General features: G+C 39.7%; 1 protein-coding gene across 8 annotated transcripts in view; it reads left to right on the top strand.

The window, feature by feature from the left end:
• The window catches only part of zfyve16 (zinc finger FYVE-type containing 16), a 67,985-nt gene continuing 40,370 nt past the window's right edge, over positions 1–27,615 (top strand). For 7 of the 8 annotated variants that reach the window (XM_033018722.1, XM_033018724.1, XM_033018725.1 and 4 more), the window contains exons 1-5: positions 27–449; positions 5,570–5,789; positions 6,318–6,427; positions 8,438–10,731; positions 19,546–19,645. In XM_033018722.1, coding sequence (XP_032874613.1) covers positions 6,358–6,427; positions 8,438–10,731; positions 19,546–19,645 — 2,464 coding nt within the window. In that variant the 5' untranslated portion in view covers positions 27–449; positions 5,570–5,789; positions 6,318–6,357. Of the gene's footprint in view, positions 450–5,569; positions 5,790–6,317; positions 6,428–8,437; positions 10,732–19,545; positions 19,646–27,615 lie in introns of all 8 variants that reach the window. The other variant, XM_033018730.1, reaches the window with a different exon arrangement.

Below are 27,615 nucleotides of genomic sequence, written 5' to 3' on the forward strand. Positions count from 1 at the left end.
AGCTGCGGGTCAGCGGGCGCCGCGCATGCGCCCACACTGGCTGGGCCGGGGCCTGCAGGGGAGCTTCGGCGTTCGGGCGGCGATCGGCGCCTCTGTCTCTGTCTCAGGCGGCGAGACACGCGGGCCTCGCTTCTCCCTGTACACGCACAAGCCTTCGACCAACAGCCCAAACACCGAACCAGCAGCGGCTCGAATCAAATTAACGGGGTTACAGCCTTTCCGTGCGGAGTCCTCCTCATCCCGGGCAGGATTAATCTCTGGGAGGGAAGGGAAGGAGGGAAGGGAAGGAGTGAGGGAGTGTGTGTGAGAGAGCAGCTGCACCAGGCCACTGCCCGCGGGATATTTCTTTCGGCAGCAAAGGGAGCACGATGCCGGTTGGAGTTTGCTGATGTTTCACCCGGTCACTCCCTGACCAACAACGTCTGGACCCCGGTAATCGGCGATTTCAGGTAACCTATTCTCAATCAGCAAAACTCCCAAGACCTGCCCGTTAGCATCCCGGCTGATCCCATTCCCCTCCCAACCCAACCTCTTGCGTATAACTAACTCCAACACTTTTGTGTATAACTCCAACACTCACCGTCCTGCTTTACCCGGGCCCCGTCTCGTCCAGTGGTTACTTTTTCTTCATTCTTGTTAGCGACACCTTTCCGTCTCAGTGCCTTGGTCCATCCTAGACGTTCCTGGCACCCATTCCTCCTCAACGATAGGAAAAGGATTTGGAGAGAAATGGGTCAGACCCAGGCAAGTGGAACAAGCTGGTTAACGCAACTCGGTCAACATTGACAAACTCCACGACTCTCTGTACTGCCCAACTCATTTCCCTTGTCAGTCTGGCCCTCATCTACTTCTTGGTTTTAAACAACAATGAGATGGCAGCAAAGAAACAAAAACAATTGGTCAATTCTGTTGTTCAGAATAAATGTTGGTATTAGATAATTATTGTCACGTGTACTAAGATACAGTGGAGAAACTTTATTTTTTGTGTTATCTAGGTAGGTTATACCACAGCACAGAACACAAAGTGCTGGGGGAACTTGGCAAGCCAGGCAGTACATGACAGCCGACCTTTCTTCAGACCCTCAGACGAAGGGAAAGATCTGAAACATTGTCTATACGTGTCCTAGATGCTGCCTGACCCGTTGACTTCCTCCTGTTTAGTTCAAGATTCCAGCATTTATTGTCTCTTGTGCCTCCAGATTATACTGTACAAGAGTGCATAGATAAGTACCAGAGGTAGTATAACAGAAAGAGAAAGAAAACGGTGTGTAGAACATAGTGTTACAGCTACAGAGAATGTGCAGATTTTTTTTTAAAGTTCCAGGGCCTCAACAAGGTAGGTTGGAAGTTTTGGAAGCATATGAGAGATCCGTTCAAGAGTCTGATAATAGCAGGAAAGAATCAATTTCAGAATCTGGTAGTACGTTGGTTATGTTGACTGCTTCCTGAGGCAGAGTACAGTGCAGTTGGAGTCTATTGGGGAGACAGTGGATGCAGATTTGTGAGATAGACTGAGCTGCATCCCCAAGTCTCCAGTTTCTTTAGGTTGGTGCCCTGACACCTGAACTCTCTGGCTACTTCATGTTCTCCATCTCATCATTGCTATCTACATGGGCCAGGAAGTCAAGGAAACGAGTTATTAACATGATTCAGGGATTGTGTTGCGGTGGTGAAGTGCAGTGAATCTAGGCTGTGTGGGAGGCTGGAGTTAATGTGCACGATTACCAGCCTTTTGAAGCACTTCACGATGGAGGTTGGCAGGTAGTCATTGAGGCAAATATTACCATGCTTTTCTTTGGCACTAGTGATACCAATCTTCTTAAAGCAGATGGGAATTACAAATTGTACTACAAAGACCATTTGGTGTTATTGCTATTTTCTAAAAATATTTGAAGTATTAGGTTTATCAAAGATCAGCTTAGAATATATTTACAGGGGGCTTCAGATGTTGGAATCTGGTGCAAAATACTGATTGGGCCAAGCAACAATTGTGGAAGCAAAGGTTTGGCCAACTCGATTAGTAAGGGTGTCATGGGTTATCGGGAGAAGAGGAGAATGGGGTTGAGAGGGAAATGATTGAATGACAGAGTAGACTTGATGGGTCAAATGACCTAATTCTGCTTACATGACATGAACTATCTGCTTACATGACTTATGAACTATCTTCTGTCTCCAGGGTGATAAATGGAAACGGATAAGGCAGATGAAGCTGGTCAAGAAAGGGGAGGGGAGAATGGTAGTCAGAGACTGGAAGGTGAGAAGTAGAAATAGATAAGTGAGGGATCAATCTAGGTTAAGGAGTGCCTTCCTTAGGAGTGGATAGATTTGCCATACCAGTGCAGTAGGAACATTAACTTTTTGAACCATAGTTTCATTGAACCATATAACTAAATCTTGACATCCATAAATATTTGCTTGGAGGGAAACCTCTGAACTATAAAAATGCCAACATTTATTTTGGTGATTATGCAATTTGGAACAGTTTGAGATTATGTAAGAGAATTCTTAACATTTAACCCATTTCAGATTGTTGAATGTGCTTCCTCCTCTTAAAGAATGTAGATAGAAAAAGAATGATGTTAATAGTACTTGAGCGAAACACAAAGTGCTGGAGGAACTCAGTGGGTCAGGCAGCATCAGTGGAGGAAATGGGCAGGCGAGGTTTTGGGTCGGTCCCCTTCTTCAGACTGATTATAGTAGAGGAAAGAAAGCTGGAAAAGAGAGGTGGGGGGGGGGGAAGGCCAACGGCCAGCAAATGATAGGGGGTTACAGACGAGAAGGATTTGATTGGCAGTAACCAAGGATAGAAAAAAAGAGGGTGTCAGAAAAGGACAAAAGAGAAATGGAATGAAGCAGTTTACAGAGCTAGGGGATGCAACTCAATATTAATTGTGGCCAATTGATAGAAGGTTAGTGTAGTTTAGAGATACAGCGCAGAAACTGGCCCTTCGGCCCACCGAGTCCTCATTTGACCAGCTATCCCCACACACCAACATTATCCTACACACACTAGGGACAATTTACAATTTTACCGAAACAAATTAACCTACAAACCTGTACGTCTTTGGAGTGCGGGAGGAAACCGGAGCACTCAGAGAAAACTCACGCAGGTCACGGGGAGAATGTACAAACTGTAGACAGCCAAGGTTAGGATCGAACCCAGGTCAATGGCGCTGTAAGACAGCAACTCTACCGCTGCTCCACTTTGCCTTTATTAATCCATAGAATATAGAACAGTACTGTAATGAACAACAACAGGGCCCTTTTGCCTTCAATGTTCCAAATATGATGCCAAGACTTATTTTTATCTACCTGCACACAATCCATATCCCTCCATTCCCTGCATATCCATGTCCCTACCTGAATGCCACTGTTATATCTGCCTCCACCGCCACCTCTGGCAGGGCAATCCAGGCATTTACCACCCTTTGGGTTTAAATAAAAGTTGCTCTGCGCATCATCTTTAAAATGGACCCCTCTCACCTTAAATTAATCCAGTCATCCATTTTTCTTCACAGACGCAATAAAGTTTTGGAGGTTTTATTCTATGATTCCTTGGTGTCTGAAGGATGCTATCAATGCTGTACTGCACAAATAAATTTCACATAACTACATGCATCATTTTATAAATTGATAATTTCCTATGGAAAATAAATAATTGACCTGTGGAATTAAATACGACTTTTAAGTTTCCAAACTTCAATAGAAATGGTCCTTTTCCAAATATTTGAGTTATACACAGAATTTTAGGTCAATATGTGCGTATAATTACTGAATAGATCGGCAAAGCTACATGTTTTTTATGTGGCAACTAGCGCCTTTCAATGAGCTTTCAAATGTTTGAAGTGGATTTGTGCCAGGCACTTTATGTAATTTCACTTCAACGAAGACACTCGTTCAGAAATGGAAAAAAAGGAAATGTTGGAAGTACGCGGCGGGCCAGGTAACATCTGTGAACCGAAAAGTAAAGTTAGTTTTTCAGGTCAGCGACTTCCATCCTGCTTGGGGAAAGAAATAGAAGCTGGGAGATTTTTTGAGGGCCTTTATGTTTCCTGTCATGGGATAGAACAAGAGGGCATTGTACTACTGTCTGGTTCATCTGGCTGTATGTCCTAAATGCCCTATTTCTTTTCTGCAGAGCCTCTGTATCTGAAACTTCAAACAGATGTTATGTATTTTTTAAGATCTATTTTTCCTCTTGAATGAACTACAATTCAAATTCTAGAACAGAAATAAAAGACATTACAGTAAATCTGCCATCTGACAACACACAATCCCCAGGTTATGTTCCTGAGAATTGTCCGTAAGCCAATTTCTCTGCAAGTCATAAACATCTGCTTTCTAAAGCTACCCATATTGTCTCCCTCTGCATACACTTGCTATAATTCTTTCAGTACATTGAATAAGCATCTTGACATTACCCATAATGAAAGTAATGCAATATAGACTTAAAAATGTGTCTAAAGTTAGATTTCTGTAAGACAGGTCATTCATAACCCGGGGACCCCCTCTATTTGAAAATCTGGTTATGTAAAGTAACATGATGTGGGTAGTTTAAAAAAAAAAACCCCAGATGTTTCTGACCTGCAGAAAAATCTGCTCTCAGCCATTTCTCAGGAACTTAAACTCGAGGACTGTCTATGGTCATCTAGCTCCTGCACTTCCCCTCTCATCATGAGGGGTTGGGGTGCTGGTTCCTGTGCTTCACTTGTTCCCCAAGTACCCCCAACATTCATGGAGAGGCTCCGTCCCCTCCATCGCATGGTCCTGGTGGCTGTGCTCTCTCTCCACTCACCAGTTTCGCTGGAAAATGTATTCTACTATGTAACATTTGCTTAAAGTCAATTAAATGTATGTTCATATGTTAATAGGATGATCTGCTAGCTTGGCCCTTCCAAAGTTCTGACTTTGCAAGATGATTAGATTTTTGCCATATCATAATGTAGTATCTATGACTTTGGGGCAAAATATTGTGCAGCCAGTGATGTGTTTCTGATATGTAGGAAATAGTGCAACATCCCACAAACAGCAAACATAATTTGATAAGTCACTAGATCAGGGGTTCCCAACCTTTTTTGTCCTGTTTACCCCAGGCAACTTTAATAGCACATAACAATGTTATTTCACTTATTTATGAACAACTAATGTTGAACAGATACCGGTGTACCTGTACCAGAACAAAACACAATCAGTCAATGAGAAAAAATGTGTACAAATCCAGAATCAACAAATTTACCCCAGGTTGGGAACCCTTGCACTAGATTATCTCTTCCAAATTATCTATTTTTATTTGAAAGCATTTCATCTCTGAGAGAGTGGCAGGAACATAAATAAAATGTACCAGCTGAGAAATGGCATCTCTGACAATGCAATATTCCCTCAGTGCTGATCTAAAGTGTCAGCTGAGAGTTTTGTACTTAAGTATTGAGAGAACAACATCATCCCTCATTCACAAGATACTGTATGGACTTTGCTATGAAATCAGCACTGCACAGTTTTTCAGTGTTACATATTGTCCAAACCATGTCACATTCTCCTGGTATGTTTACATTAACCTCTGTTTCCTTAGGTATTCTGAAATCTGAGCTTGCAATTCATCTAAAACAAGAAGTTTGGGACAGATTGTGAAAAGTAACAACCTTGGCAACAATTTCTCTGGGACTCCACTGTTTCAATGCGTTGGTCTGGAACATTTAAGTTATTTAACGGAGACAGCAAAAATGCAAGCGTGTTGCGTCACAGAAGTAGAAACCTGGGATGGTAGCTGAGCGACTTCATGTTGAGACCAGGTATGAGAATGTTCTTTGGTATGTAAAGTATGATGTCTGCCTTACTTGATGGGTGAACAGATTTAGGTACATCTTAGAATCATGAGAGGACATGTAGTTATTCAGGCAATCCTGCTTTTAAAGTTTCTTAATTACTGATCTTTTAGCATATTAATTTATCTTGGCGATTGCCACATTTAAACAATTCACCAATTATTTAGAATAGTTTGGTTGAACTGTACTTATGAGCACCTCTTTCCACCTCACTTCTGGTCTCCTTAATGGTCTGTCATTAGGTGGTTTGGTGAGGATGTTAGTACCTGTACTGTGAAATATGCTCACTACTTTTCATTGTAAAGAAAAAAGGTTTAAGTTGCTTCCTGCATGCATACTAAAGAACATATCCATAAATTATACATGTCTGTTTGGTTTATGTTTGACCACATAAAGATGGTGCAAGCACCGAGAGAATGAAATATTTGCTGAGTTTATATCTGAAATGTCACTGAATAAATGGTCATGACAAGTCCATTTTCTTCATTCTCACAGAGGTGAGGAGGCTCAGTACATGAGTTGATAAATACTCAAAATGGACAGCTACTTTAAATCAGCAGTTTGTGACCTGGACAAACTACTTGATGAATTTGAACAAAATCCAGGTTTGTTGGAATATTTTCTTCAGAACGAGATTTTTTTCCCCCTCCCCAACCCCCCTTCCCCCCCCCCCCCATATTCTATATTCTAGACATCCTTATTGCTTTGTATTTCATATTAGCTTTAATAAATATGAAAATGGAAGTAACTGTGTTTTCCCTTCAACTATAGAATTGTTAGACTAACCACATTAGATATGTGTGAGTAAGTTTATCCGTTTGTTCTTAAATGCACAGCAGTTAACCTATATTAAGTAATCTTCTTCCCCTCTAAGTGATTATTCACATAATGAATCTGCTGATTTAGCTATTGAATTTAATTTGTCACCTAAGAAAGGGTTTATTGCCTATAATGAAGGCTATAGACATATTTGGAGATTGTATTTTAAGTACAACTCTGTGAAAACCAGTAACATTTAATTATTTTTGATTGGGGTAATAGGAAGGAACCTTGCAAAATAAACACACTATTTAAAAATGGAAAAACAAACTCTTGAAAACCTGTGCCTTTCCATCTGGCAACAATGGTCATTGGATGAATAACTTCGTTTCAGCTTGTCACTTTGATTTGCTTTTGATTTAACTGCTTAACTAGCTTCTGACTCTTTTTAATATTCCAGAACAGCTGGTACCCCCTGCAGAGGTTAAGAGTTCAAGTCTCCTGTTATATGCATTTTCACATGATAAATTGTAACTGTTTTGATAACTAGGGGAGACCAATATTCTGCAGTGTCTTTTGTTCTAAATCCTGAACAATTGAGCTATTTTGTTTCAGTGTAGTTCAGCCTACAGGAAGTCGCCAATTAACGACAGGGTTCAGTTCCTGAGAGCTGTTTGTAATCTGTAAATTATAAATCACCAAAAACAGGGCGGCACGGTGGCGCAGCTGTAGAGTTGCTGCCTTACAGTGCTAGAGACCTGGGTTCGATCCTGGCTATGGGTGCTGTCTGAATGGAGTTTTTATGTTCTCCCTGTGACCACATGCGTTTTCTCCGGGTGCTCTGGTTTCATTTCCCACTCTAAAGACTTATAGGTTTGTCTATTAATTGGCTTTGGTAATAATTGTAAAATTGTCCCTGGTGCGTAGGATACTGTTAGTGTACGGGGTGATTGCTGGTTGGCGCAGACTCGGTGGGCCAAAGGGCCAGTTTCTGTGCTGTATTTCTAAAAGTAAAAGCCTAAAATCTAAAAACAGTGTGTGGAAGTGGATCTCAGAAAGCAAGTGTGGGAAAAGCAGGAGTAAGCCAACCTCCTTGACTCAGTGAATGAGCAAATGAGTTTGTTCAGAACTCCCAGTTCTGCCCGGCTCTAGTCAGTCCCAGATTGTTGTGGCTGGGTAGCGGGGTAGGGTGGAAGGAGGCATGTAGAAATGCCCTGTTCACAAGTTATTGGAACAGAATTAGGCCATTCGGCCCATTGAATCTACTCTGCCATTCAGTCATGGCTGATCTCTGCCTCCTAATCCCTATCTATGCCTTTCATTGGAGGCCCAGCGCTGTCAAGCACTCATCATATGCTAACCCATTCATTCCTGGAATCATTTTTGTAAACCTCCTCTGGACTCTCTCCAGATGCAGAAGGATGTTTCCTCAGATATAGGACCCAAATATGCTCACAGTACTCCAAATGCAGCCTGACCAGCGCCTTATAGAACCTCAGCAAGTTCCTCAGCCTCAGCTGTTCCTTGCAAGTCACCCAAACGGTCGTCCATATGTATGGGGTGTCTGTATATTCTCCACTCCATTTCCTTTTTTGTTTTGCACTACCTGCTATACTCATGGATGGTACGATTATATGATTTGCCTAGATAGCACAAAAACAATGTTTTTCACTTTCTTGGTACACATATCAATAATAAATCAATATCAGTATGTCCGGTAAGCATAACTTCGCAAGGACTTGGATCTCTGTGCTCTTACAGTACACTTTGTAATACATATTTTATAGAATTTCCTACTGTTAATTTTGAATTTCATAAAAAAATGTAGTTTAACATCAAGCATTTTCTCTGTTTAGATGAAAACAATTTTTGCAACGCTCCTGTAGGAGGGCCCATAAGTTCAGACTATCCATCTCATCATTCAAAATCAAAGTATTCAGCAGAATTGCCTGAAGCTCAGACTGCAGTCAACACATTCTCATTTGATGCATCTTATAATTTGGTTGGGGCTGATTCATTGTTGCCATGTAACATTGACGCTAAAGAAACTGTAGGACAATCTCAAAGAACTCTAACTGGACTGGATTTATTATCCACTGTTGATAACAGATCATCTGGTGATACGGAACAGTTTAGTAACAGCAGAGGGAGTAGGCCGGTCTGTGACTTAATTAGTGACACTGAGAGCGTGACTCATGAAACAAATGATCACGAAGATGAACTTGAAATCAAATCTATTGAAGACCAGGCCAATGGCTCCTTGTTAATTGATTTTAATCAGTCTTCTCCACCAGTTCCTCATGTTGGAGAAATACAATGCTCAGGAGAAGGGAGTTTTGGAATCACAAGCTTGTTGGAGCTGGATATTTCTTTTCACAATAGTACAGAAAATGAACTGCAGAAACTGCAGAATACAGAACATTTCAATGAGGGAATAAAGACGCATGAACATTCAATCCAGCGTGAGAATTCTGATGAGTTCAAAGATGAATCCCAAAAGGAAGATGCGACACTTAATGAATTATCCAAGTGTGAACAAAGAGAAGAGTTATCGGTTGTTTCACAGCCAACCAAAGAAATCGGTTCGGCAATTGAAGAACCAATTGGATACAATGATTGCAAAATAAAGGAACCATCTGAGAATGTGAATTTGTCTGTGTATACAGATTTGTGTGGTGTGAGAACTGTGACTCCTTGTGATTTAGGAGATGTTGAAAGTGGATTGGAAGTTGAAAAGGAATTTTTAAAAGTCAGATATACATGCAATGCCTCATCAACAAAATATGCTAACAAGGAAGAACGTCAAAATAATTCTACCAACTCTTTTTTGAATTCACTTCCTGGAGCAGACTCTGCAATAAACTCGGTAGATTCAGAACAGGATTCAGTGTCCAGACCACCTCAAATAGAATGTAATGAAGCTGTATACTGTGACTTGACCGAGTGCTCAGTTGTGAATTCTGATAAGTTGGACTCCGAAACACAGAATCAACTGTCTCTTGTGGATGATGCCGATCAGAATTTGGGACATAATAGTAATATCCCTTTAAGGGAACATGCATGTTCTGGAGATGAAGGAAATATTGATCGAAAGCATAATAATTATCCAAATGCAGAATGGATGCAACGGAAGAAACCTGTAATAGTGTCAAACAGTTTTGCAGAATCTATGGATAAACCATTTGAAGAGATACAGAATAATGTAAGTGACACAGAGACAGTTTTGACGCGTAAAGAGTTTGGAGCTGAGTTTACCTTTGATGAAGACATTCATAAAGATGGATATGACATAAATGATGTTTCAGTTAGTGATGCTGAGCTTGATGCATTCTTAATGGAGCAAAATGTTCACTGTAGTTTAAAAGAATCTGGTATAGACCGGTCCGGTAATAGTTTTTCAGACTTTGGTGCAGGCCAAATTGATCTGCTCAAGACACATGATTTTCCGAATCTTCCCAAAGCTGCTGTCGCTGCTGATGTAAGAATTGATCCTCGGGAGGAAGAAACTCCAGAATTGGTTGATCATGCTAAAGAATCTTTGATAATAAATATTCAAAGCACTCCATCCACAGAGGAAAATGCTTCAGTCATCCATCCTGTAAATGATGTACAGTTTGAGACCACTCATAAACCAATCCGAACCAAAGACAGTCAATCAGTGTTCTCCACTGAAACTAATCAGGTAGTTAACAATACCCTTACTAATCAAATTAGCTTTGGAGGGGCTAGACCCAAACTCCTTAATTCTCAAGCAAAAGTTATACCAAAACAAGATCAGAATAATCTAGTAGATAATCTTGCGGTTGTTGGTGGCAGTTTAGATCAATGTGCAGTGGATATTGATACAAAAGGAACTGTTTCTGAAACTGACCAAGGTGCATCCATTTCAAGCCCAACTTATAATTATGTTCGTGGTACAGAAGAAGGGCTGCAAGTGCTTGGACCATCATACGATTCTATTGTGGGCGATGATTTAATTGGAAATGCAGAGGAAAATATATGTGCCGATGAACAGTTGGTCACAGAAACAGCTGTGCTTGGACAGAACCACCCGCAGTGGATACCAGATTCTGAAGCTCCGAACTGTGCTCATTGCCAGTTTAAGTTTACGTTCACCAAGAGGAGACATCATTGCAGAGCATGCGGAAAAGTGAGTACTCTATTGCATTTTACTTAAAATAAGAATAGGCTGTTCAACCCTCAAAGTCAACACGATTGTGGATTATCACAGACACCTTTGTTTTCTCTTTCCTCCTATTCTTGATTTCTTTTGATATCTAGAGATCTATTAGCTTCATGTTTAGAATGACCAAGTATCGACTTCCGGTGGCGCTATGGAGGCTTGAGTCCAGCGCCAACTAGCTCCGTGCCGAAGAAATTTAAAACGGGAGAAAATCGGGTCTTACCTGCAGCGATCGCGATCTGAACGGCTGCCTGCGTGACGTCATCAGGCGCGCGACTTTAAGATATGTCGTCGGTACAACATACCCCCCCCCCCCCCCCCGTGGGACACAAAAAAAAGTCGGTAAAGGGAGACAGCAGAAGGAAGAGGAAGGCCTTACAGAGGCCTCGACCTCAGTTACAACAACGGCCCAGGAAGACCCTTCGAAGAAAACGAAACCGAAAAAGTCTGAAATGGAGGAGCTTAAAATTTTTCTCTCTGCCGAAATGAAAACCTTTGGAGAGAAGTTTGGAGAGAAGTTTAAAGAGGAACTTGACTCTTTTAAGGTAGATTTTAAAGCAGAAATGCTTTCTACCGTTAAACAAATGCTGGAAATCTGGAAGAAGACGAGGGAGGAAGAGATCAAGGATCAGATGGAAGTGCTGGAAACCAGGCTTGTTTCGGTGGAAACGAAGGTGGACCCCATTTATCACATACTTGATCAGCATAGAACAGCGATAACCGAACTTGAGAATTCGGTGACGACAAGTGCGGAAACTGTAAGTCGACTCCTTATTGAAAACCAACGCCTCTCCGATATGGTGATCAAATTAAATGATAAGTGTATTGATTTGGAGGGGCGTCAAAGACGTAAGAATCTAAGAATTGTAGGGGTGAAAGAAGGAAGTGAGAAGGAAATGGGTACGCGGGATTTTGTGGCAGACCTATTACAAAAAGCCTTAAAATTGGATCACAAACCTTCACTCGGTCGAGCTCATAGAGCGCAGGGACGTCGTATACAAGATGATGGCCGTCCAAGACAAATTATCGTAAAGGTACAATTGGATCATGAATTTGATGATTTAATGAAGAAAATTGTTCGAGGTGGACAGCTCCTTTTTGAAGGTGCGAGATTCAGTATTTATCGAGATTATCCGGCAGAAGTCTTCAAGAAAAGAGCGCTGTTCACTGAGACAAAGAGAATACTGAAGGAGGTACCTGATCTGAAATACAGTTTGTTTTACCCCGCAAGACTAAGAGTCCTCTACAAGTCCAAGGAGCACTTTTTTACAGACCATGAAAAAGCACTGGAATATGCCAAAAAAGTCAATAACATGACCATAGACGGAAGAATTTACATTACCCCTTAGGAGTCAAGCCAGATCTAAAAGGACCTTTAAAGTTCTTTTAAGAGCTTTAAGTAGCAATGTTACAAAATTTTGAGATTAAAAAAATCAAGTCTGTAATTTATCCCATCAGATAAAGCATAAAAATAAGTTTAATTTGACACCTAATTCACTTTCATATCTCAAGTATTTAAAAAGTTATGGCCATTTTCATACTGGGAAATGAGCATCTTGTTCCCTATTGATTTTCTATGGACATAACAAAAAAGATGTGATCGTGAACAGTCAAAAGCCCATAACTTTCTTAAAAATTAAGAGAACTGAATGAAATTTTCAGTTATCATAGATTGAAGCATTCTGAAACAAATATAAAATAATCTTACTTGGATGACCTGAAATTAAAGCATATAATTAGTTAGTTACCTAATTGTAGCTAATTTCAGACTTCAATTACTAGATCTAAACATCTATCCATTTCTTAATAAATGATTAACATTTTTAAATAGCCTAAATGTCCAAATAATATTCACAAATAATTCACAATAAAACATGATTTTTAAATCTCATTTACATTAATTTATAGGCCAAATGGAAGGAATTTAGTGTTCAATTGCTGTAAATAAATGCCCATTTAAATCAGCTTTCTAGTGGGATCCTGTGGAACGCGCTGGTTTAGAACGTTCACATTGCGGTAGATTTGTGCCCTCAAATGCCGAGAAAAATACTGCGCGAAATAATGGGCCCAAATTGAGCTACTCGCAATATTAAACTTTGTATAAAGGGATCTTTAGAAGCCCTTTTTAATGTAAAAATATACAACCTAACTTCAATTGTTTGCTTTATGAGACCCTGCGGTTGCTGGCTGTCGCGGGTTTAGAGATTGATTTTTAAACTACTATAACTATTATTCAAGGCCTTTAAACCTAATAATAGCTTTTGCGACGGGGTCTTCCAGCGATTTTTCGTTAATAATTAACTAGGCTGAACATTTTCGATTGGAACAGCCTAGAGAAAATCGCGTTTTAAACCCGCCCCCTCTAAACGGCGCCAAAATCGCGCACACTCGCAGCGGCAGATTTTCAACGACGCTTCAGGTAGGCTTTGCAACATACCTACTTTAAGGACATTCGGAAACCGAAATGGACGGAGGACATTGGATAAAACCGTGATCTTTGTATTTTTGTTTATTAATCAATATTATTATCTGTATATTCATGCCTAACTATATATGTAACAACTAATACTTATTAAATATCTATATTACCACTAAAATTATTAACATTAACATTTCTCATAAAAATTTAATACTGTATATGATTGATAACAATGATTAATAATTAATAGTCTTCGATTAACGTAGAAATGAATTACATACTTATATTATATAGGAAGATATGCAAGAGGTAAATTAGATTACGTCATTAAAAAAGTTTAACGGTTTTTCTCTTTATTTTTCGATTTAAAATTAAATTTATAGATTTAGCGAAAAAATTAATATGATATGTGAGAATAATAACGTTGGGAATTTTTGCTGTTTTTGAACTTTTCTGCAGGGTCACGTGTTTGTGTATGTATACATATGGGTATATATGTATATATATGTATATGTATATATATATATATATGTGTGCATATTGTGTGTGTGTACGTATGGATATGTAAATAAGTTTGTTACTCCCAAAGAAGTTATTTGAATGTTAGAAATAATCTTTTTTTTCTTCGGGCACGGAGCTGGAAATTTTTTTTTTTACAAAGGCTACGGAAGTCTTTAGAATTCTAGCCACGTTAGTGTGGCTATCACTAACTACACTAATTGTAGATGTAGTTCTTTTTCTTTCACCCTATACTAACCAACTCTATCACTTTTTTCACTTTAAATATTTTTATAATTTAATGTTTGAATGGAAAAATAAGACTAATACAAGGAGATGTGTTCGGAAGAGCGATGTATATGATTTTAAATTCATCTATTTGAGGTTCGGGAGCAGGGTCAGGTTCTATGTGTTGTACCTTCTGCTCGGTTATAGACCACCTTAGAAACAATATGCAAGATGTTAATATGATAAGAGGGGGTCAGGGAATAACATTTTGTAGTTGGAATGTCAAGGGAATTAATGAACCAATTAAGAGAGGTAAAGTTTTGGCACATTTAAATTTAATCAAAACAGATATAATATTTCTACAAGAAACACACCTTAAAAAGGAATCTCAACATAGACTTAAAGCTAAGTGGATCGCTGAATCATATCATTCCTCCTTTTCCCATAAGTCCAGAGGAGTTGCAATACTAATTCGTAAAGGAATACCTTTTAAGATCTCTTCAACAATAGTGGATATTGATGGTAGATATATTATATTAGTTGGAGAGTTAAATGGAGAAAAAGTGATTCTTCTTAATGTTTATGGGCCTAATTTTGATAACCCCAAGTTTTTTAATAAAACATTTAATAAAATTCCTGAATTTACACAATATAAATTAATAATTGGAGGAGACTTCAATTGTACATTAGATCCATACTTAGACAGATCATCAAGGCAAAAAAAAGTAAAATCTCAATCAAGTGTATTTCTAAATTCATTTATTAATACCACCAATATTAAGGATATCTGGAGAATAGAAAACCCAACGGGACGGGAATATTCATTTTACTCACCAGTACACAAAACATACTCAAGAATAGATTATTTTTTAGTTGACTCTACGTTTATCCCATTTATTTATAATTCAAAATACCATAACATTATAATCTCAGATCACGCACCTGTAACATTCATGATTAAATTAAATGGAATGTCCGAGAAACAAGCATATTGGAGATTTAACCCACAAATTTTGAACGAAAGATCATGCCAGGAATATATTATTAAACAGATTCAAATATTTTTTGAGGTAAATGACAACCCTGACACACCTACTTCTCTTATGTGGGAAACGTTTAAAGCGTATGTTCGAGGTACATTAATTTCTGCTCAAGCATTTTATAATAAAGAGAACAGGATTAAGCAACAAACATTGGAAATTGAAATCAAGCAACTAGATATAGAAAATGCGAGAATGCCATCTACTTTAAAACATAATAAAATTGCTGTATTGAAATATAAATTAAATAAAATGTATTCAGAACAAGTAATAAAACTTTATCAAAAAACCAAACAACTACATTTTGAATTTGGAGACAAACCACAAAAATTATTAGCACGTCAGTTACGAAAAATGGAAGGGGAAAAAACAATTCATAAAATTAGAACAGAGACAGGAGAATTATTAAAAATGCACAAGGATATAAATGATAGATTTCTCCAATACTATCATAACCTTTATTCAACTAAAACCGTAGCACAATCAGAAGGAATAGCAGATTTTTTAATAAAATGTAATTTAAAAGGTTTAGATTCAAACGATAGAGAATTATTAGAAAGGGAGATTACGATAAAGGATATTGAGGAGTCTATTGGCTCTTTAAAAAATGGTAAAGCAGTAGGACCAGATGGTTTAGGTTCCGAATTTTATAAAAAATTTTATGATTTGCTTAGCCCACGTTTACAAAGACTGTATGAGTATATATATACTCAACAGAAACTTCCAGACACTTTAAATGAATCAATAATAACACTTATTCCTAAAGCTGATAAAGATCTGGAAGACCCGGGATCATACAGAGCAATTGCACTTTTAAATACAGATCAGAAAATTTTAACTAAAATACTAGCGCATAGATTAGGTACAGTGATGAATAAATTAATACACCCTGACCAAACAGGCTTTATTCAGAAACGGTACTCATATTATAATCTAAGAAGATTATTTAATATTATATATTCTAAGAGAATTATTAATGAAGATCTAGCAATAATTTCACTTGACGCTGAAAAAGCATTTGATCAGGTCGAATGGCCTTATTTATTTTCGGTGATGGAAAATATGCAGCTAGGGGAGAAATTCTGTACATGGATAAAACTGTTATATACAAATCCCACGGCTAGAATATTTACAAACCAAAGGTTGTCACCTAAATTTAGCGTATCTAGAGGTTGTAGACAAGGATGCCCATTATCTCCATTATTATTTGCGCTTGCTATTGAGCCACTGGCAGAAAGAGTTAGGGGGCATCCGGAAATACATGGGTATAACACAAAGGACACAGTGAATAAAATTTCTCTATACGCAGATGATGTATTAATTTACATTACAAAACCAGAAATTAGTATTCCAAACTTATTAAAGCTAATAACCCAATTTGGTTCACTTTCAGGATACAGAATAAATTGGAATAAAAGTGAAATTATGCCAATAAGGGAACATAACAAACAGACAATACGACAATTTCCATTTAAAATAGTAAATGAAAAATTTAAATATCTAGGTATTTATGTAACTAAGATATATACATCATTATTTAAAGCAAATTTCCCCCCATTACTGAACAAACTACATAAGAATATTCAATACTGGAAAACACTTCCTATCTCAATGGTAGGCAAAATCAATGCCATAAAAATGATTTTTTTACCGCAAATATTATATCTTTTTCAGACAATTCCGATATATCTGGCAAAAAACTTTTTTTTAAATTGGACTCTATTGTTAATGATTTTATCTGGGATTATAAGAATCATAGGATAAACAAAAGACACTTGTGTAAATCAAAAATAAATGGAGGCTTGGTTTTACCCAATTTTTTGTTTTATTTCTGGGCAGTTAACATTAAAAATATGAATTTCTGGTTGGAAGAAATAGATCATCAACCAGACTGGTTAAAAATGGAAAAGGAAGATTGTTTACCTTTTGATATCGGTTCGATATTATTTGCTACGTCTAAATTAAACAAAAAAATTTATAGGGAAAACCCTATAATATTTAGTGCTATACGAATCTGGAAACAATTAAAAAAGACATTAAAATTAGATAATTTATCACTTTTTCTTCCAATTGTGAATAATCCTTTGTTTAAGCCTTCATGGTTGGACGGGGGTTTTACACAATGGAAGAATTATGGAATTAAAAATATGGGACAACTTTACAAGGAAGGCACTTTTCTGACATTTCAGGAATTGCAACAGACTTATGGACTTCGAGGAAATGATTATTTCAGATATCTTCAATTTAGAGATTATGTAAAATCGAACTCCCAAAATTTTCGAATTAGAAATTCAGAAATTCTTGATGAATGTTGGAACAAACATCCTAATACAGAAAAATTAATATCTTATATATACAATATTTTATTAGACAGTGACATTCCCTCGACGGACTTACACAGACAAACATGGGAAAAAGAATTAAATCAAGTAATAACGAAAGATACTTGGGAAGAAAGTTTGCAACACATACATCAGTGTTCACTAAACGCCAGACATTCTCTAATACAATTTAAAGTAATACATAGGTTACATTATTCAAAAACAAAACTACATAAAATTTTTCAACATATCTCACCTATATGTGATAAATGTCAACATTTAGAAGCTACATTATCTCATATGTTTGCAAACTGTATAAAAATTAAAAAATTCTGGGTAAATATTTTTAGTATAATATCTAAAGTAACCAGCACACAATTGGACCCAGATCCAAAATTAATAATACTCGGAATATTAGAATTAAATCAAACACTTAGAACAACACAAAGAAACTTTATTGATTATAGTTTAATAACAGGAAAAAAATTAATTCTAAAATTTTGGAAAGGCCCTACGGCCCCCACAATCAAAATGTGGATTATAGAAATGACGGAGACCTTAAACGTGGAAAGAATCAGATTTTCCCTGTTGGATAAACAGGAATCATTCGTTGGAACATGGTCTCCTTTTATTGATTACTTAAAGGGTCAGAATGGTTCAGCACAGGAACCTGACTAGCACGCGGGCTAAAGAATGGATGAAATATTATACTCTGAAATGTACGAATATATCTCGAATGAAGTCTTTTTTATTTTAACAAATTTTTCCATTCTTCTTTAACTACCTTTTTTTTTGTTGTTTTTGTTTTTTGTTTTTCTTCTCTTTCTTTTCTTTCTTTACTTCATCTATCTCTTTAGTTCTATCTAGTTTAAAAAAAAAAAAAAAAAAGGCAAAAAGTATTGGAGACAATGTAATAATAATTGACATGTAATGATGTATTTTGGTTATGTACCTATCTCCAATAAAAAATATTTTCAAAAAAAAAAAAAAAAAAAAAGAATGACCAAGTATCTAGAGCCCTGCAGGACAGAGAATTTGAGAGGTTCACCACCTCTGAAGAAATTTCTCCTTATCTCATTCCTAAGCGATTGGTCCCTTAACGTGGGACTGTGAGCCCTAGTTTTAGACTCTAGCAAGATGAAGTATTCTCGTTATCCTGTAAAACCTTCTAACATTTTACTTCAACAAGATCTTTTATTTTTCTGAACTCTAGAGAATAGATCCTCTCCCCTTGCGAGTCAAACCTGCCTTCCCAGGAGCAGTTTGGTGAATTTTTACTTTGCTGCTCTACAGCAAGTACATCCTTGGGTAAGGACCACAATTGTTGGTATAACTACAAGTGTGGTCTAACAAAGGCCCTATGTTAATTGAGTCAGAACCAGACAGCATGGAAACTGGACCCAAAGCCCAAATTATCGATGCTGATAAAATTGGTACTTCTGAGCGAAACCAATGTGATTCCATGCCACATATTATTCCAAATCCCTATTGTAGTAAGACATCTTTATTCCTGTGCTCATTTTCTTGCAATAAGAGCATATTATTTGTTTTCATTATTATCCACTATATCTCCATGTTAGTTGTGTCTTATATAGTTCAAGTCCTTTTGAATACTAATATTTCCCAACATCTCGCCATTTAAAAAATGTATCTAATTTTGTGGCCAATCCAAAACTTCCCATATTGTAACATGTTTGTGCCACCATACAGCTTGTCTACAGCGTTTCAATGAGTATTTTTATGAAATATATGTTTTTATTGTCCATTAAAAGGATATTGGACTTTAAAAAAAAAATCTTGTCACGTTTATTTTCTCAAAATTAATAGTTCTCCTACGTCATTTTTCATAAACACTGTCTTTTCAAATTTCATATTTAGATTTGTACACATTTTTTGCCTGATATTGTGTATTTTTGCAATAAGGTTTACATCTTCACTCCAATGTATTTTCTCTGACCACGGGAGAGCATAGAAGGGAAGAGATTTGTTTTCACCTTCCACCACAGTGAGGAATGTGGAGGAGTCACTGTGGTGGATGTTTATTTTGTGTGTTCTGTTGCTTTTTAGTTGTATGACTGACTTGGCAAATTAAATTCCTTGTATGTTGCAAAACGTACTTGGCCAATAAAGTATTATTGTGATAGTGATTATGATATAAATATTGACTTTGAGCTATTGTGTTTCCATTGTTTGTCTTAAAATGAAACTAACAAATGTAATTTCATTTGCACTGTGCTATTTATTAGCAGTACATCTAATAAGGTCTCTCCTTTAGGTTTTCTGTGCTGCCTGTTGTAATCAAAAGTGTAAACTTCAATACCTAGAAAACAAAGAAGCTCGAGTTTGTGTTAACTGTTTTATTACCATACAGAAAGGTAAGTAATTTTTCGACGTAGGTTTGGCCTAATTTTAATATATTGTCATGTAATTAAACATAGTTATCTGTTATTTTTTGTTATTAGATAATTTTCCTTTAATAGAATAGGTCATTTTGTGAGGGTGAAAACAAAACGAAAGCTCCTCTTTTAAAAAAAAAACCTCAATGGGGAATAGAGAGAAAAAAATATCACCTTGAGCAGCATCAGAAGATTTAAAACACCAATTTAGCTGACACATTCCTTTTCTTGATTTGAGTGCCACTCCTTTTCATGTTAGTCATGTTAATCATGGATGTGTTGGTAGGATATCAAAAGTGTTGGACATTTGACGCACATCAAATGTACCTTCCTTAAGACATTTTTCATAATTGATTTAATCAAGGCAGCATATTACTGAGCCATGTCACTAAGCATGAAATTCAAATTCTGATTTGTCCTGTTACTGGATATTCACTTCAGTGTCACTTTGAGCATTTATTTATTTATGAAGAAGAGGGATAATCTGATATGGGTCCTCTTCCTGAAGACTGATGCTTTTAAAAAATACTCATGTAGACAAGAGATGAATACAAGTTGACGATGAAGATGGAAAAATAGATTGTTGATTCAATAAACAGGGGCATTTGTAATAAATGACCAAATGCAATGTGTACTGACTGGTGATACACAAAGTGCTGGAGTAACTCGGGGTCGGGCAGCATCTCTGAAGAACAATGATGGAAGTCATTCCACAAAACGTCACCCATCCTTTTCCTCCAGAGATAATGCCTGACCAATTGAGTTACACCAGCACTTTGTGGCTATCTTCGGTATAAACCAGCATCTGCAGTTCCTTTCTACACATCGTGTACTGACTGATACCTGGATATTGAACTCATCTTTTGCAACAGTAATGTCTTCAGCAGGAGGGAAAATACAGTTGATTGGCAAACAAACATTATAATGACCTGAAATCTACATATGCAAACACAGCAAAACACTCAGGGTGGTCCTTGTTTATACCTTGGAACTGGATTCGGCATCTGGAGTTGGCATGAGCAGCTGAACACCTAATTCAAAATATTGGTGCCAGTAATTCCTTGCTCCCAGAGGGAGTGCAGCTTTGACACTTCCCCAGCATAGTCTTCAAAGAGTAGTGATCCTGAAAAGAATCGTGTTTTTGAATATTCTTGCTTTTAAAAGAAAATCAAAACTGGTACTACTAATTACACGTCACATTATGAAATTTTAATAATGTAATTTCTAGTTAACTTTGAAAAAGTTAATAAGTTCCAGGAGCAGAATAAGGCCATTCGGCCCATCAAGTCACTCTGCCATTCAATCATGATTGATCTATCTTTCCCTTTCAACCCTAGTGTCCTGCCTTTCCCCATAACTCCTGTCGCCCATACTAATTCTATGTGATGAGCTTTTGACTGCACTGGGCCTACAGTGCCCTCCATAATGTTTGGGACAAAGACCCACCATTTATTTATTTGCCTCTGTACTCTGCAATTTGAGATTTGTAATAGTGATTGTGCATTGTCAGATTTTAATAAAGGACATTTTTATACATTTTGGTTTCACCATGTAGAAATTACAGCAGTGTTTATACATAGTCCCCCCATTTCAGGGCACCGTAATGTTTGGGACACAGCAATGTCATGTAAAGGAAACTAGCCATGTTTAGTATTTTGTTGCATATCCTTTGCATGCAATGACTGCTTGAAGTCTGCGATTCATGGACATCACCAGTTGCTGGGTGTCTTCTCTGGTGATGCTCTGCCAGGCCTGTATTGCAGCCATCTTTAGCTTGTGCTTGATTTGGGGGCTAGTCCCCTTCAGTTTTTTCTTCAGCATATAAAAGGCATGCTCAATTGGGTTCAGATCAGGTGATTGACTTGGCCACTCAAGAAATTACCATTTTTTAGCTTTGAAAAACTCCTTTCTTGCTTTAGCAGTATGTTTGGGATCATTCTCTTGCTGTAGAATGAACCGCCGGCCAATGTGTTTTGAGCAAAGATACTAGATAGTCCACTCGACAAAAAAGCCATAGTAGATCATGGGTAATCTTTAGCGTCATTTCCGTAACCGGCTTCCGCCTCCGCTCTAGTATCTTTGCTTTGGTCATGGCGTCTTCACATTTCTATTATTTTACCAAATACCACACAAATCATCTTTTTTTTTTTGTCAGCTGCAGGTGATCATTTTGATATTCTTGCATAGTCTTCCTTATTAACTTTGAACATACAAAATATTGCCATTAGGAAGGAGCTCCAGAAAATTCTGTACCCATTCAATTCATCCCCCCCCCCCCCCCCCACTTCCCTCGGACACGGAGCGATCGCCGCCACCCCCTTTTTTTTTGTTGAACGTCTATTTCCTTCGGGTGTTTTTTTTAAAATTCCCACCTTATCATTTCCGTACTTTTTCGATAGCTGCCATGACCTGTTTGATGTCATCCTTTGCCCTGCTCCTGGTCTCGGACCACACTGATCTGCTGGACATGCTGTGTGTGTGTGTGTGTGTGGAGGTGGTGTGTGTGTTGGAGTTTGAGGGGAGAAGTGCCTGGACCAAGAGCGAGCGAACGTGTGGACAGACGGACGAAAGCAAAGATCATAGAGCGGAATAGGTGAAATTTCGGCTCGAGACCCTTCTTCAGACTGAGTCAGGGGAAAGAGGAACAAGAGATATAGACGGTACTAAGGACAAATGAATGGTAGATATGCCTATATCTCCCGTTTCCCTTGACTGTCAGCCTGAAGAAGGGTCTCGACCCAAAATGTCACCTATGCCGCTCTATGATCTTTGCTTTTGTCCGTTTGTCCACACATTTGCTCGCTCTTGGTGCCGGCACTTCTCCCTTCAGACTCCGCCAAACAAACACACACAACACAGCATGTCTGGCAGATGGGTGCGGGCCGAGACCAGGAGCAGGGCAAAGGATGACATCAAACGGGTCATGGCAGCTATTGAAAAAGTCGACCCGAAATATCACCTATTCCTTTTCTCCAGAGATGCTGCCTGATCTGGGGAGCTGCCCCAGCTCCCCAGACTCAGCGGTCCAGCCTGAAGGGTTCTCCATCCACCATATGGACCGTACCCTGGCATCTGGGAAAGGGAGAGGAGGGGGCGTCTGCCTCATGGTCAACTCTGCATGGTGCTCTGACGTTACAGTCCTGTCCTGCTCTCCACACCTGGAACATCTGGCGGTGAAATGCCGTCCCATCTACCTCCCAAGGGAATTCACCTCCATTATCCTGACCGCGGTCTACATCCCACCCCAGGCAGACGTCCGTCTGGCACTGGAGTAGCTGCACGCCGTGATCAACAAACACCAGACGTCTTACCCCGAGACATTTACCACCATTGCTGGGGACTTCAATAAGGCAAACTTAAAGAAATCACTCCCTAACTTCCACCAACATGTCTCCTGCTGCACCAGAGGACCAAACACCCTCGACCACTGCTACACCACCATCAAGAATGCCTATCTTTCTATCCCTCGCCCTCACTTCGGTAAATCCGACCATACCGCAGTGCTGCTTCTTCCTGCCTACAGGCAGCAATTGAAGAGCGCACCCCCAGAGGTGAGGACAGTACAGAGCTGGTCGGGGGGGGGGGGGGGGCAGAGGAACAACTCCAGGACTGTTTGGAGTCTATAGACTGGGCAATGTTCAAGGACTCGGCAACGGACTTGAACGAATACGCCACAGTCGTTACAGACTTCGTAAAGAAATGTGTGGAGGACTGCATCCCTACAAAAACCTTCCGAGTGTTTCCAAATCAGAAACCTTGGATGAACTTTGAGATCCGCACTCTTCTGAAGTCCAGACACAGGGCATTCACGTCCGATGATACAGTGGCCTACATGAAGTCCAGATACGACCTTGGTAAGGCCATCAAAAAGGCCAAAAGGGACTTCTGCTCCAAACTGGAGGATGAGACAGATGTTCGGCAGCTGTGGCAGGGCCTGAATGCAATCACCTCCTACAAGGCGAAACCAGGAGGCAGCTCGAATGTCGGCGAAACATCACTCCCTGACGAGCTCAATGCGTTTTACGCACGCGTTGATAGGGAGAATACTGATGTGCCTTCCCGATCCCCCATTCGCTGTGATAGCATTTCAGTCTCAGTCACAGAGGACGACGTCAGGAAATCCTTCAAAGGGATGAACCCCCGAAAAGCGCCTGGACCTGATGGTATACGCGGTCGTGTTCTAAAAACCTGTGCGGACCAACTGGCTGGAGTTTTTACGGATATTTTCAACCTCTCACTTCTGAGGTCTGAGGTCCACACCTGCTTTAAAAGGGCATCAATTATACCAGTGCCCAAGAAGAGTAAGGTGACGTGCCTCAATGACTATCGACCAGTGGCACTAACGCCGGTGGTGATGAAGTGCTTTGAGAGGTTGATCATGGAGCAAATCAACTCCTACCTCGACAAAAACCTGGACCCACTGCAGTTCGCTTACCGCCACAACAGATCAACGGTGGATGCGATCTCGCTGGCCCTCCACTCCGCTCTGGACCACTTGGACAACAAAAACTCGTATGTCAGGCTGTTATTCATCGATTACAGCTCGGCATTTAACACAATCATCCCCTCCAAGCTGGTTACCAAACTCGCAGAACTGGGTCCCTGCGCATCCCTCTGCAATTGGATCCTCGACTTCCTCATTCACAGACCACAGTCTGTTCGTATTGGTGGAAATGTGTCAGCCTCGATAACAATCAGCACGGGAGCACCTCAAGGCTGCGTGCTCAGCCCCCTGCTGTACTCATTCTATACTCATGACTGCGTAGCCAGTCACAGTGCGAACTCCATCAAGTTCGCTGACGACACCACTTGTGGGACGTATCACTGATGGGGATGAGTCAGAGTACAGAAGAGAGATCGAGCAACTGTCCATATGGTGCCAGCGCAATAACCTGGCCCTCAACACCAGCAAAACCAATGAACTGATTGTGGACTTTGGAAGGAGTAGGAGGGGGACCCACAGCCCCATTTATATGGTTGAAAGGGTCAAGAGCTTCAAATTCCTGGGCGTGCACATCTCTGAAGATCTTTCCTGGTCCGAGAACACTAATGCAATTATCAAGAAAGCTCATCAGCGCCTCTACTTCCTGAGAAGATTACGGAGAGTCGGTTTGTCAAGGAAGACTCTCTCTAACTTCTACAGGTGCACAGTAGAGAGCATGCTGACCGGTTGCATCGTGGCTTGGTTCGGCAATTTGAGCGCCCTGGAGAGGAAAAGACTACAAAAGTAGTAAACACTGCCCAGTCCATCATCGGCTCTGACCTTCCTTCCATCGAGGGGATTTATCGCAGTCGCTGCCTCAAAAGGCTGGCAGTATCATCAAAGACCCACACCATCCTGGCCACACACTCATCTCCCTGCTACCTTCAGGTAGAAGGTACAGGAGCCTGAAGACTGCAACAACCAGGTTCAGGAATAGCTACTTCCCCACAGCCATCAGGCTATTAAACCTGGCTCGGACAAAACTCTGATTATTAATAACCCATTTTCTGTTATTTGCACCATCAGTTTATTTATTCATGTGTGTATATATTTATATTATGGTATATGGACACACTTATCTGTTTTGCAGTAAATGCCTACTATGTTCTGTGTGCTGAAGCAAAGCAAGAATTTCATTGTCCTATACAGGGACACATGACAATAAATTCACTTGACTTGACTTGATCCGCTGATTTACTCCAGCCCTTTGTGTCTATGTCTTTGGTTTAAACCAGCATCTGCAGTTGCTCCCTGTTCAAGGTATGTGCCGTTTTAACTGAACACATAACTGAAGTCGGGTCAGGTCAAAGGTAGACAAAAGTGCTGTAGAAACTCAGCGGGTGCAGCAGCATCTATTGACCAGGGAGTTACGGAGGGAGCGGTCTTTGCGGAAAGCAGGCAGGGAGCGAGATGGGAAGATGCGGTTGGGTCGGTCAAAGATAGGGTCGGGTTTACCGAAATGGCGTCAGTCCATTGGATTTTGCAGGAGTGGTCTATCTTACTCTGCTCTAGTATCTTTGGTTTTGAGGCATTTGTTTGAACTTGAGCAGATAGGATGTGTCTATACACCAGGATTCATTATGCTACTACCATCTGCAGTTGTATCCTCTCCCTCTCCCTCTCCCTCTCCCTCTCCCTCTCCCTCTCCCCCTCCCCCTCTATGAAGGGGAAATCATGTTTAACTAATCTTCTGGAATTTTTTGACAATGTAACAAGTAGAATGGATAAGGGAGAGCCAGTGGATGTGGATTTTCAAAAAGCCTTTGACAAGGTTCCACACAGTACTTAAGGAAGTAGCCGCAGAAATAGTGGATGCATTAGTGATAATTTTTCAAAACTCTTTAGATCCTGGAGTAGTTCCTGAGGACTGGAGGGTAGCTAATGTAACCCCACTTTTTAAAAAGGGAGGGAGAGAGAAAACGGGGAATTACAGACCAGTTAGTCTAACATCGGTGGTGGGGAAAATTCTGGAGTCAGTTATTAAAGATGGGATAGCAGCACATTTGGAAAGTGGTGAGTTCATTGGACAAAGTCAACATGGATTTATGAAAGGTAAATCATGTCTGACGAATCTTATAGAATTTTTCGAGGATGTAACTAGTAGAGTGGATAAGGGAGAACCAGTGGATGTGTTATATCTGGACTTTCAGAAGGCTTTCGACAAGGTCCCACATAAGAGATTAGTATACAAACTTAAAGCACACAGTATTGGGGGTTCAGTATTGATGTGGATAGAGAACTGGCTGACAGACAGGAAGCAAAGAGTAGGAGTAAACGGGTCCTTTTCAGAATGGCAGGCAGTGACTAGTGGGGTACCGCAAGGCTCAGTGCTGGGACCCCAGCTATTTACAATATATATTAATGATCTGGATGAGGGAATTGAATGCAACATCTCCAAGTTTGCGGATGACACGAAGCTGGGGGGCAGTGTTAGCTGTGAGGAGGATGCTAGGAGGCTGCAAGGTGACTTGGATAGGTTGGGTGAGTGGGCAAAGGCATGGCAGATGCAGTATAATGTGGATAAATGTGAGGTTTGGTGGCAGTTACAGGAAAGTAGACTATTATCTGAATGGTGGCCGATTAGGAAAAGGGAGATGCAACGAGACCTGGGTGTCATGGTACACCAATCATTGAAAGTAGGAATGCAGGTGCAGCAGGCAGTGAAGAAAGCAAATGGTATGTTAGCATTCATAGCAAAAGGATTTGAGTATAAGAGCAGGGAGGTTCTACTGCAGTTGTACAGGATCTTGGTGAGACCTGGAGTATTGCGTACAGTTTTGGTCTCCTAATCTGAGGAAAGACATTCTTGCCATAGAGGGAGTACAGAGAAGGTTCACCAGACTGATTCCTGGGATGGCAGGACTTTCATATGAAGAAAGACTGGATAGACTCGGCTTGTACACGCTAGAATTTAGAAGATTGAGGGGGGATCTTATACAAAATTCTTAGGGGGTTGGACAGGCTAGATGCAGGAAGATTATTCCCGATGTTGGGGAAGTCCAGAACTAGGGGTCACAGTTTAAGGATAAGAGGGAAGACTTTTAGGACCGAGATGAGGAAATCATTTTTTACACAGAGAGTGGTGAATCTGTGGAATTCTCTGCCACAGAAGGTAGTTGAGGCCAGTTCATTGGCTATATTTAAGAGGGAGTTAGATGAGGCCCTTGTGGCTAAAGGGATCAGGGGGTATGGAGAGAAGGCAGGGATGGGATACTGAGTTGGATGATCAGCCATGATCATATCAAATGGCGGTGCAGGCTCGAAGGGCCGAATGGCCTACTCCTGCACCTATTTTCTATGTTTCTATGTAAGAGATTAGTGTGCCAAATTAGAGCACATGATATTGGGCGTAGGGTATTGACATGGATAGAGAACTGGTTGGCAGACAGGAAACAAATAGTAGGAATTAACAGGTCCTTTTCAGAATGGCAAGCAGTGACTAGTGGGGTGCCAGAAGGCTCAGTGC

This window comes from Amblyraja radiata, chromosome 3 (assembly GCF_010909765.2).
Source record: "Amblyraja radiata isolate CabotCenter1 chromosome 3, sAmbRad1.1.pri, whole genome shotgun sequence".
NCBI classification, from domain to species: Eukaryota; Metazoa; Chordata; class Chondrichthyes; order Rajiformes; family Rajidae; genus Amblyraja; species Amblyraja radiata.